Genomic DNA, 12552 nt, shown 5'->3' on the forward strand with positions numbered 1-12552 from the left:
TTTACCATGTAATTGTTAAGCCAGAACTCATCCAGAGCCAGTCTGATTTTCCAAGCTATGAATTTCCTCCTGTTTCCAATCAGTCAGGCCAAAATTCATAAATATCTGAGGGCTCTTCAGGAGACTGACATCTCGAGATTCCAGACTTAGAAGATTGCTCTTTTCCCACAAGGAGACATGCTGAGCATACCTTATATTTTGTATTAAGATATTATAAAGAAATCATTTTTGGTCACGAGTATTTTGGTTAGGAATTTTGGTTTTATTACACAAAAAGGGAGACTGTGTCTTCTTTATTTCAAGAAGTCTTTCACTTCCTGCTCTCGCACTCTCCACCTCTCCCTTTGCTGCTTGTCATGATGCTGTCTTGCAGTGTTTCCAACCACTTTGGCAGACCAGCATGTAGTTATGAAACATTTCAATATAGTTCATATATTGTGTATATTTTAGGGCTTGCTGGCTTTGGGAACACACTGTTAGTAGGGTGTGCGTTGTATTTCCATTGTTAATAACACAGGATCAGACCTGGTGCTATCCCAGTTATCAAGACTTTGTGTTGATACTTTTAAGTTTATGGTATCAAACATGGAGCCACCACGCACAGAAAGAAAGACAGAGGGACAGATGGAGAAGAAAGGACAATCTAAGGATTTCAGTCTTTCCATAAACTAAGCCAAATGGGTCTTTTGGGAAATAACAAATACTTGAAGTATGGTGGTGTTACACGAAGGCTTCAGAGGTATGCAACTTCAGGAAACAACTGTTTTAAATTCTGAGCCCAAATCATATGTAAGTGGTTAGAATAGAATAACTACACACTGCAGAATGTTTTTGGTTCAAGTATCCCCTCAATGCAAGCAGAGATAAAAGACTAGCTGTACAGGCTACATCTGGTACAAAGTACTGAATTACATTCTCACATCAGAAGTGTCCTTAACAGTTGAGGTACTTAAAGAGAAATTCATGTCCTTGTGATAATTATTTACAAATTGAAAATCTGACACTTGTAAATATGTATTACTACTACACAAAGTTAACCTATATTTCTAATCAGCATGTCTAAATAATTTTACTAATCGCTTTTTCAAATCATTATAACAAGTAATGTCCCTGGAAAAAAACGATGTCAGAGATAGTGAAAATCTACTCTGTTGAGAGCACAGTTTATCATTTGAGAATACATTTGTGAAAATGTATTTCTGTAACTACTAAATGTTTAGCCTCAGTTGTCAAAGGTTGTGTGAACAATTTTTTGAATGAGGGTGAGGTCTGCTCTTCTATGTGAAATGCATATTCAGTTCTTAAGAATTTTATAGTGATGTTATAAAGAAGTGTGCTTTGTAGGGGAAAAAAAAGGAATCCAGGTACTAGTCTAGCTGAAAATCTGATCTGTGTGCCAGACGTACTCCTTCTCATATATCTCATCCAAGTGTAGTTTAATTAGCCCATTGCAGCCATTTTCTATGACCAGAAAGGTATGTGTGTTTTTGCTGAGCTACGGACGATTTTTTAAAGAGTTGTTGCCTGTGAGTCATTGCTGAGACACTGAAAATCCTTAGTACATAATCCTTAGTAGTCACACAACATAGTAAAAACCCTAATTATGCAAAACATGAGGGCTGACCTGAAAGTTATGCCTCCTGTTTTATTACATCAGCCCTGATGTCAGCGGCAGCTGTTGGTGGGATGGCAGCAGAGGCTGAACCTGCCCACCAACATTCCGTGACAGGTTGTTGCTGTGTGACAGATGGCAGCAGAGGGGCACTGGGACAGAATGGCGCCTGACATGAAGTGTGGGGGGAGCGAAGGGTGGAGCTGAATTCCTCCATGGAGAAAAAAGGGCCGCCAATGACTTCCATCAATAGTTGCTCGGTCTCCATAAATGTTCACAGTGGCTGTGAGCCCAGGGGGGTGTAGGTGAGTGTTTCAACAGTGGCAGTCACTTTCACTGGTGCAGATTTTTACAAGCGCTGCCTGCAGGCTCTTGTTCATCCGTAGTGAAAACGCACCCCTAATGGTGGTATTATGTTGAAGAATAGTGTTTTGTAGCTGAGAATTGCTGTATCAAATAGTGTTACTGAACTCATGTATGCTGTAGTTTCCATGGAAATACATAGGAGGCATCACTTTCAGAGCAGCCCACAAACAAGTTTAAGATCTTGGCTGAATAAAACCGAGGTTGATAGCTCCTTTATCACCAACAAAACTGATAAAAGAATTCATCGTTCAGAGCAAGATGATGAATACAGGTTGGCTATCAACGGCAAGAGTCTTGTTTCAGAATTACAAGATAATGCATATAAAATAATGGAAGGAAGATCCTCATAGCATCCAGCTTTTTTAATTGAAAAGTTATAAATTCAGCTAAATGTCGTCAAAGTAATTTTTCAGATGTGATGGAAAACACTTGAATTCATACGTGCAGGAAAAAGTAACTTTACTATATGTCTTTTTTCATTACATGTGGTGATTCTAAATGCTTTAACTTCTAACATCTTTCTCATTAAAAGAGCATAATAGCTTCATGCTCCTCTTAGATTTTTTTTTTTTTTTTTACATAAGAGTGATATTGCAGGGAGAAGCAGCTTTCTGAACATCATCAGCTGAGATATATTTGAGTACCAAATTAAAGCAAGGAGTGTTACCAGACAACTTGTACTGTGTTTCGCTATTTGTTGTGTAATTAGAATAGACAAGGGGTAATATTTTCTTCTTCTTGCCACTGAGACCTTGATTTTGGTAAAGCCTATACACCAAGTGAGTAATCTTAGCACTCGCTCATGTCACTTTGTCAGTATTTAAGATAACGTAGATTTACGTATTTCAGCTTCAGTGTCTAGAATTACTATTATAATGAAATTATATATATATGTATGTGTTCATGCTACAGGCAAAGTGACCAAATTTGATGTATTTTATTTATCTGCATAAGAACATTGTTTTTTAAACCGTGCCCTAGGTATGACAACATAACACATAGATAGATGCAGACTTGTTCTTTTTTTTTTTTTTTTTTTTTTTTTTCAGAAATTCAGCAAGGAAATACTGCAAAACATTTATTTAGCATAATTCGTAATGAGAATAAATAACATTTGTTCTTAGATAAATGAATGGTTGAAGTTTGTTTTCTCCTCTGGGCTGTAGTTTTGATTGGTAAAAACTTCTTCTCAATCTTTAAGAGCACACAGCAAGCCAGGGTAGTCCGGGGTTTCTATCAGATATCTTAGAAAGTTTGGCTTTCAAATTGAGAAAGTAACAGAATCAATAAATAAATTCCACTGACAGGCCACATAAGGCATTCATGAAGATTAATCCAAAGCATGGAGTGACCTTCTCCAGATTCCACCCACAGTGGCTTATTCAGCCATCCAAGGTCTGCAGTCACCCTCTGGCTGTGCTCGCTGCCTCTTCTATGGTTACACAGAAGACACGAGTGCGGATAAGGGCCTTTTCTAGATAACTGCATTCAGTGTTGTCCTACATAAAACTTTTGTCATAGATAAATTTTGCAGACTAGAACCCCAAGGAAATGTTACGAAGCTGTGTTAGGGGAGGGCAAGCTGGATATCAGGAAAAGCTTTTCATTAGAGGGTGATCAGGCAATGGAACAGCCTCCCCAGGGCAATAGTCGTGGCTCTAAGTTGCTGGAGTTTGAGGTGCATTGGGGTGGTCCTGTGTGGAGCCAAGGGCTGGAATAGATGACCCTGGTAGTTTCTTTCAAACCCAGGATATTCTGTGGTTAATGTTTATCTCCCACTTTCATCAGTTGCATCAAGCTCTGGATTTTTTTAAATGGATAAAGCAAGTTTAAGGATGTTTTCCTGCAAGTTTCTAGGGTCACAATCACTAACAATGTCATGTTTTTTACTAAGATTCTTGTGGTGCTGCGAACCGTAATTCTACATTTCAATTCTGTATTATTCAGAGAACACCTCTGATGAAGAAGGTAGAATAATACAGAGCTTCTAAAAGGCTACATAAAATAATTTCATAATGTTGCTATTTGAGGCTGGAGGGGTTACAAAACAAAGGCTGCTTATGCCCTGACACACCTACCAGATGGAATATTTCCTTCTCATAAAGGTCTGTTAGTGGGATCGGGATCTTTGTAGAGCAGAGTCTGAGAACTACCCGAGCACTGAACAGTCCTGTTAACAGAGCTGTGACTGGTGCTTCACATCTTGTTTGTTGCTGTATTACCTCCCTGACAGATAGGGTGATGTGAGGGCTGTGAGGCGATGAGATAAAAATCAGTTTAATGTTACAAGAGAGACTTTGCTTACAAAGACTACCAAATATTACCATTTGTTTTGTAGCACTGGAGGCTTGAAAAAATGATATACACCACTTGCCCAGGGGAGAGAAAAGAGGTGCAGCAAAAAGTGCCTGTGGTTAATGTGTGCTCTTGTAGGGAAGCTGAAAGGACATCATTTTGGAGTGCAGAATTGTTCTGAGAACAGATACTACTGTTGAACCAACCACATTGTTCAGCAGTCTAAAAAGGGAAAGGAATAAAGAAAAGTCCGTTTGTGCCTGATGCTCTGGGGAAGTGCTCAAGATCAGTTTATTCTTGTGAATTAAATGGTTGTATATGCCAGAAACACTACCTGTTAAAAATACATATCTACACGTAGAAGCATGTGGATATATGCGCGCACTCCAAGTCTCTTACCGAAGTTTGGGGTATAGTAGTTCTTTGCTTGGATTTGTTTTACTGCTTGTAAAAACTCTGGAAGGGTACCAAAGAGTGCTGATAAGTTTCAGGTGTTTCAGAGAGTTTGGTTTCATTTCCTTACAGAACTGCTTCTCCATGTTTTTGTTTCCATTTTGACTCTACTGCTGCTCCTATCTGGCTCCTGCAATTTGGGGAAAAATTCATAAATGTTCAGCTTTGCCTAATATGTATTCTTTCTTCAGCCCATGATTGGTTTGACCAGGGAAGCTAGTGATTTTTTTTAAATAGGCATAATTCTCCTTTAAACTGATTTTTGCCACTTAACTTAAATAGCTAATGTAAAAGCAGAGTAATTAGATGAGAATGATGGTCCTTGTTGCCTGCTCTCATGCTTTTCCTTCTCAGGTCCTTAGGCAGAGTACAAGGCATAGAAACACTTAAAATTTCTTCCAAGTACTCATCCAATCTTCAACAATTTTTCTGTCACTTACTAAATCATGTTATCAACACAGTGCTATTTAGTGATTTTATTTGTTCAGTTGCTTTTTGATAACTCTCAGCTTTCACAGCAATCTGTGGGAAGGAGATAGATACCCTTTTGCAGCTGGTGCTATGTGAAGAAATACCTCCTTTTGTTCGCTTTGAACTTCACCTGCAGTCTGTACTGAAGCCTTGAATCTGTAAATGAAATGCAGTGAACATTGGTTTGTGTCTGGAGTTATTTTAAAAATTGTTCATTAGCCAGCTCTTAAAGGGTAATAATTTGGGCCATCTGTCCAGTCAGAGATACTTTTTTTCTCCCAGAAATCTCTATACAGTGCACTGGAGGAGAAGAAAGGTCTGTGCTGAACTCATTACGTATTTATTATGTCATTCATATTCCACTAATTTAGCCTTCTCTTACAGTCTCATTTACTTTTGCTGAGAAAAGCATTTATTTAATTGAAGGCTCTGTCTAAATAAAGTATGCTACTGATTGCCTATGCTGATTACTCTAGGCTTTCTCCTCCTAATTTGGAAAATGTGCTTGCTTTTCTTTGGTTTATTTTTATATGGGTAATTTTCTTCCTGTATTTTTACACTGTCCGTAGTGCTGGTTTGAGCAGTTTTGTTTCCAACTGAGGCTGAGCCAGTTACAATGAGACACAGAAACCTACTTCAAAATAGTTTTTGTATGTGAGGAAAAAGAGTTGGAAAACAACTTCTGAACTCAGGGGGTTTTTGGAACAAGCCATGCGAGTGTGTTACAGAAATTAGGTTCAGACACCCCGGGATTTTAACTATTTCAGGTCTGAACTCTAGCCCAATATCCAGGTTGTATAAGGAAAAAAATGTTTTCTTGGTGCATGTAACTTCATGAAAAGTATTTCAAGGTAAATGTGAGCATTGTTTTCAGTCTTGTTTTAGCCCATTTGTACCTCTGCTAACAACACATCTAGATTTCCTTTGAAATTGGCACTCAACCTGTACACCTTGAATTGTCAAACTAACAAGCATCCAGTTTTTCAAGAAGCTGGGAAAAGAGATGCACTTTGCAGAATCTTATTGTTGTATTGGAGGTCTTTTTTTCCCACTGTTACACAAACTTTCATATACTGAGCAGTGCTGTCACTTCAGATCTCGTTTATATTGCCATGCGCATTGTTCCACTTTGTTTATTCCTTGAAGATGCTGACCTCTGCCCCTCTAAGAGCTCAGACTACCAGAAGCTTGACTTGGTACCTGAAATCTTGCGAGTAAAGAGCAAATCATTGTTACTGAAAATACTACTTTGTGGGAGGACACTTGATGCTTGTGACAAAACAAAATAAGCTTTCTGTGAGATCTTCTGAAGATGACACTTGATTTTATTCATGTGTCTTTTAAACCAGGGTGTTTAGCATGCATCCTGCACATACCGTCACTTCTGCTGGGTTGTAGTGTCCTGTTATCCCAAACTGCCTTGCTCAAAGGCCTACATGGCAATCCCCTCACTCAGACACAAAGCTGCTGGTTCAAAACAGGTTTGTCCTGTACTACAGTATTGCTCTCTCCTCTCACTCCTGCCTTAACAGGGAAGGGAAGGGCTATCCAGTGTATGCCTGATCAAATGCAGTAATGATTTTAACTATTGCTTGAACTGAAAGGTTGGTCAAAGGAGCTACTGCAAAAGACAAGCTTGTCTGTTATGCTGTTAGGAGAAGAGCCACAGCCCTGTTCCCTTTCTGCAAAAAAATTGAATTATGCCCAGTCTTCCACCTCCTAGCATTTATCTACGCCACAGCATACAGGAGCATGCAGTACCGAGGAAGGGAGGGAAGTCTGGAACTGTCGTGCTGCAGTTAGACAATAAGCTGTAACCAGGACATACTCTTTCTCCTAGGAATTATGCATGACATAGCTAAATGCCTTTGTTCTCTTGGCAGTGCAATTATGTCAAAATCACACTGACCTCTTCTCCCTAGTGTTGCAGAAATGCTTTCAAAAGGGTTTATCAGAGTGATAAAGTACAATTGTGAAAGGAGATGCACTTATAAAATCCTTTAAATTAACCTGAGCTTCTCCTGCTAACAAACTGCCTTCTGCACAATATCCAGCATGTAGTTTTCTTCAATGCAATGAACCATTTTCCTCATCTGATTCTTGCTGGAAGTAAAGGCAATGGCACAGCTAGTTCTCTTTCAGATTTTATTGAATATTTTAGTATCAGTAGGTGGGGAACATTTCAGGAAGAACTCCATTGCTTTCAGACTAATATTCTGCTCTGGGCTACATGGGGACAGAGGTGCTGTACAGTGGTCAGAATCAAATCCAGAATTTCAGATTTTTCTTTTTTTTTTAACAAAGAGATTAATATTTTTGCAGATAGATGGTTCTTATTGTTTTGTGTGCAGGCCTGAACCTCATATATATATATATATATATATATATATTTTTTTTTTCCAGACGTTTGCATGATCCAAGTATGGTTTCAGAGCAGACAAAGCATGACGTGGTGTGTTGCACTGAAGCTTTCCATCCAGAGTATGACCCGACTTTCAGTCCTGTTCTGATCAAAAATGACTTTGTCAGCTCAGACCTTTTTGCCCTGGTAGTCTGTTCCCACTTGTCATGCAGTCCAACATCGGGCTGTGACGATCGCAGATGTATTACATAGGATTTTTTTGTTTTCTTTTTAACACTCTCTGCACAGTTATCTACTTTATTCTGATCTTAATGTTTTTCTTTTAATGAATAATCTATTAGGTGAGAATAGTGTCTTGCTGAAATGGATAATGCTCTTTTGACTAATAGATACTGTAAAGTCTCCATTCACCTTTAAATTCAAATCAGCTTGTATTTCCTAAAAATGAAATAATGAATGCTTGGGAAGCATTCTGGATATTTATTTACACAGTAGGTTTTTTTTACTATTTTCTACTGCTTTTATATTAAAACTTTTCCCAACTGCTATTTCAGAAGTCAGGAATGAAAAACAAATCGGTGCACTCCCTCCTTCTTGTTTTTGTGGTTTTTTTTTGTTTTTTGTAGTTTGTTTTTTTTATTGGGAAGGGACTGCACCTTCATAGATCTTCTGGATTGCATTTAGCTGACCTGAGCTTACCTTAAAGCAGGTTCTCACAAGGTTTGAAAAACAGGAGTTTTGTGTGTGAATGTGTGCTGGGGTCGAAGGTAGATTGCTAACAACTTGTCAGTAGTACTTAAGAAAAACATCTAAAAGGAATAAATTAAATTTGAATGCTCAGATCTTAAGATTCTTTTTATGTTTAAGATCAAAAGCAAGAGCAAAGTAAATTGCCTGCTTGTCATCTCAATATTATTGCATTTATTTGTTCAGATTTCTTTCCTAAGCTTACTAATAAAAGCGAGGGGAATACAGTTGAGTGAACAAAGAAATACTATTGAAGTAAAAAAAAAAAAAAAAAAAGAAAAAAAAAAGTCAGATTTCTATTAATACACAGCAGTGACCTGTTTGTTTCTTTGTTCAAGATGTAACAGATTCTAACACAGCCGTAACAAGAATGAATTGTAACACTGGAAATAAAGAATACCTGAAAACTGAAGTCTGGGAGCAGTTTTCACTGTGTGATACCTAAGATGAATACTAATACTAGCAGAGGCTGGTCCAGAGCACCTCAAATCCACAAGGGCATTTCAGATTTGAATACCCATCCAGTGGAATTAGCATCTGAATGATAAATCTGCTAAAATAGAGAATTTGAATGAACAGTGTCCATAAACAGCAGCTTGCTTAAGGCAGTCTGCCTCACATAGCCAACAGGAGGTAAAATAATATTTAAATCACATGCTGTGTTGGTGAGGAATCACATTTGCAGTATTTATCAATTGCTCCAATTTCAGTTCTTTACCAAAATACTTCATTGGGTGCAGGCAGGTAGCAGATGCTAATCATAACCGGGAGAAGCTGCAGTATTTGGTGGAGAAGAAAAAAAGCTGTGTGACTCATGGGCCAAACTGCCTGGCTTTGGTTTTGCTTGCTGCTGATTTTGGCTAAATGGCCTAAGATAGGTGCCTGAAAAATCTCCTGAATTCTCACACAATGGGAGATTTTGTTTTTTCTTGTAGTATAACTGAAGTTGTTTCCTTGCTTTTTATTTGTAATCCTTCTAACTACACTAAAACTGTAGGTTGGAGTTTTGTTTACTTATGATGACACAAGTCTTCACTTCTGGTCTTCTTTTAGTGCTAAAGGTTAAATTCCATGGGCGGTAGAAAGCTGTTACTTTACACACACTGATGCTTCCATTACTTATTTCCCTTACAAAGCACTTTTTCTCTCTTACTAAAAGTGTCACATGCAATTTGCATCTCGCTATGATTTTGAATGTTATTTTTTTTCCTAACTTTTTCAAAGACTGAAGTTGTTTGGAAAAGTGGAAAATATTAAAATGAACTTATTACCATAGTAGCACTGTTACTGAGTAGAAACTAGTAAAGATATTTTACAAATCTAGCTGGTGTAGTATGCAAGCAAGCCAAGCATTTGGCTCCTTATGTTCCATCTTTGGAGACTAAGCCACAGCTTTTTACCTTTAACAGGTAAAGACCAAGATCCTGTCAAATCTGTGATATTACATGCCTGAGAATAGAGTCTAGAATGTTACTAAAGATACTGATTATTTGTTGGACACTTGAAGGACAGGAAAATGCTATATCCATAGATACTTTACAGCCATCTCTAAGCTGGCTCACTCTTAAAATTATTGCAACAAAGGAAGATAGGTCTCAGTCTAACAAGTAAGATGTCATATATAAAGTTCCCACAGAGTTCAGTTTTGCTTTCTGTACTGGACACGATACTCAACCCCACCATAACAGCTCTTGGTTGGGCCCACACTGCCTGATGCTTCAGGCAGGAATGTGGGGGCCTAGAGGGGAAGCAAGTGTAGCCCCAAGGCTTGGATACATGCACGTAATGAGAAGGAAACACCCTGTTGTTCTGCCTGGATTACTTAAGGATGTTGTATTAGATAGTCGCTGCAACAAGCTGCAACATGGAGCTTGTGAGAAACAACTCTTGCTCTCAGTGAACTGACCATAGCGTCAGTTTATATTGTAATTCCCTATATTGTAATTCTAAAAACAATATAAAAGCATGCAATCTCTGCAAAGAACCCATTATGTCACACTGCTACTTTCTGAGATATTCTTATTGGATTTCTCTCAAGGAGGAAAAAAAAAAAATTTGACTGTTTTGCTAGGTTCCTGCAGCCAAGAGCAAGGTCTCCATGTTATAATGCTGCCTTACAAGTGTAACTGTTACACAGCTAGGTGGGTGTTACAGAACAAAAGGAATCAGTACTGATAAACAGGATTACAGATTAGTTTCATTTGGCAATGACCTTCACACACCACTGTTCAATGTAAAGTTTGCTTCACTCTCATTTCCATCTTGAGTCATTTGCTATCTGAGGAAGGTTTGGCTTTTGAAATATGAAAGCCTACATAGCTTTTACCAAGCACATAGCAGAATAATTTATATTTTGCTTTCCAAGCTGCTTAATTTTTAACTATAGATTGATCCTAGTTTATGTATTTTACATCAGTCTTCAAATCACTGTCTATCTCCCCTGAAAGCAAAGGACAGATGTAGCCCACTGTCTTAAGACAAGTTCACCTACTTTCCTATCATTTAATGATGGTGAACTGAATCTAAGCCTACTGCGGGCAAAAAGGTGAAAGGCATTCTGGCTGAGGAAATGAGGATTTCCTTGTAAAGCTATAACCGTGGTCCTAGTCACAGCTCTCTGCCTTTACATTGTCTATAATCTCTTCCAGCATTTACTTTGTCTGAAAGCAAAAATCAGTTGTTCCTAGCATTTTTTTTGTCACTAACAGTTATAACAACTCATGAACGACTCATTCTCTGCACTGGCACTTGATCAGGACAAAATGCATGTTGCCTTTTGTGTTAAGCATGGAATGGGACATTAGGTTTCTTTATTTAAAACCTAAATATCCTTGAAAATAGATTAAAAATATCTATGCTTTTTGTTTTGACTTTTTTTTTTTTTTTAAAAAAAGGGCCACTTACACTTTGGGTAAATAGCTTTATGATCTCCTTAGTGAATTTTCTGCATATTACTTAACAAATACAGCTACAGTTCATAGCTTTCAGCTTATGTTTCCTTGACATAATTCTTCAGGTAGTTATTTATTACTTTTTTTTCTAAATTAAATCAATTTCCTCTGGTGTATTCCTTCTTTCTAGCCAAAAGGGTTAGCAAGATGACAAATGCCTTGCAGTAAGCATAAAGACGTGGGAATCTAATAACCCTAAACAAATCTAGTGGAGTGTTAACATCATTCTTTTTACTCATTTATTATGGCTACAGTTTATTGCTGTTAACTCATTATTTGTTTAAAATGCAAGTTTGGCTAAATGGTTTCCTTTTCATTTCATGCTTTATGAACCACTAAGTACTGCAGGTAATCATGACACCTGTACTTACTATCAAATTTTTCCTACAACCCCAATAGTGGTGTAATACAACTTCAGCAGTGCCTTTCAGTACAAACACATATTATATATAAACTGCAAATGCTAACTATATGTATGCTTTTTATTTTTTTAAACAGGCGTTAAAGCTGTGTTTTCAGGACATTACCACAGGAATGCTGGAGGGTGCTACAGAGGACTGGAAATGGTGGTCTCATCAGCAATAGGATGTCAGCTGGGAGAAGATAAACATGGACTTCGAGTGGTCCTTGTCACAGATGAAAAGATTGTTCATAGATATTACAGTTTAGATGAGTTGAGCAGCCAAGGCTTGGAGAAAGAGATGATGGATATGCTTGCTAAGGAAAATTAGGCTATGTCAAATTCCTTTTAACTCAAGTGGTTTATGTGATTTTTTGCCATGTTTGTTAGATGAACACAAAGAGTTTCAGAAAGTTTCCACAACTTGAAATCAAATTTTTGCTTGTGCACCATGCCCATGAACAGCTCTCCATTTGTTATCATCCTAAATAACATGTTCTTCATGTATATTTTTGTAAAATGAGACCCACAAGGAATATGGGAAAATAACACATCACTGAAAACATTTTTCTGTTCTGAGATTTTATACTCTCCTCATGGATAAGGCATTCTAAATAAATAGGAAGTATATGCAAGAGTGAGAGTAGTAATTCTAGATAATGCTTCAACTGAAGACTATTTTCATTTGATATGTAAGACATTAGAAAAAGAAAAATCAATAAATTCAATCACCTCAGTTACACTCTGGACAATACAAACTTTTTTTTTTTTTTTTTTTACTTTAGAGAAACAAATCTCAAAAAGTCAGTGGAAGCAATAGACTCCATTTAAATACAGTACAGGAGGTGAAATACTGTGTTGAAGATTCAATTTCATTACGTTTTAGTTACAACAT

The 12552-nt window shown here is 37.5% G+C and overlaps 1 protein-coding gene across 2 annotated transcripts in view; it reads left to right on the top strand.

The window, feature by feature from the left end:
• The window catches only part of CPPED1 (calcineurin like phosphoesterase domain containing 1), a gene marked incomplete at both ends in the record, with an annotated part of 34119 nt that extends 22131 nt beyond the window's left edge, over window positions 1–11988 (top strand). For both annotated transcript variants that reach the window (XM_079542731.1, XM_079542732.1), the window contains one exon: window positions 11756–11988. In XM_079542731.1, the coding sequence (XP_079398857.1) occupies window positions 11756–11988 (233 nt within the window). The remainder of the gene's footprint in view (window positions 1–11755) is intronic.
• Between the last annotated feature and the right edge of the window lie 564 nt (window positions 11989–12552).

The sequence above is a fragment of the Tetrao urogallus genome (assembly GCF_951394365.1).
Source record: "Tetrao urogallus genome assembly, chromosome: 15".
Classification (NCBI taxonomy): Eukaryota; Metazoa; Chordata; class Aves; order Galliformes; family Phasianidae; genus Tetrao; species Tetrao urogallus.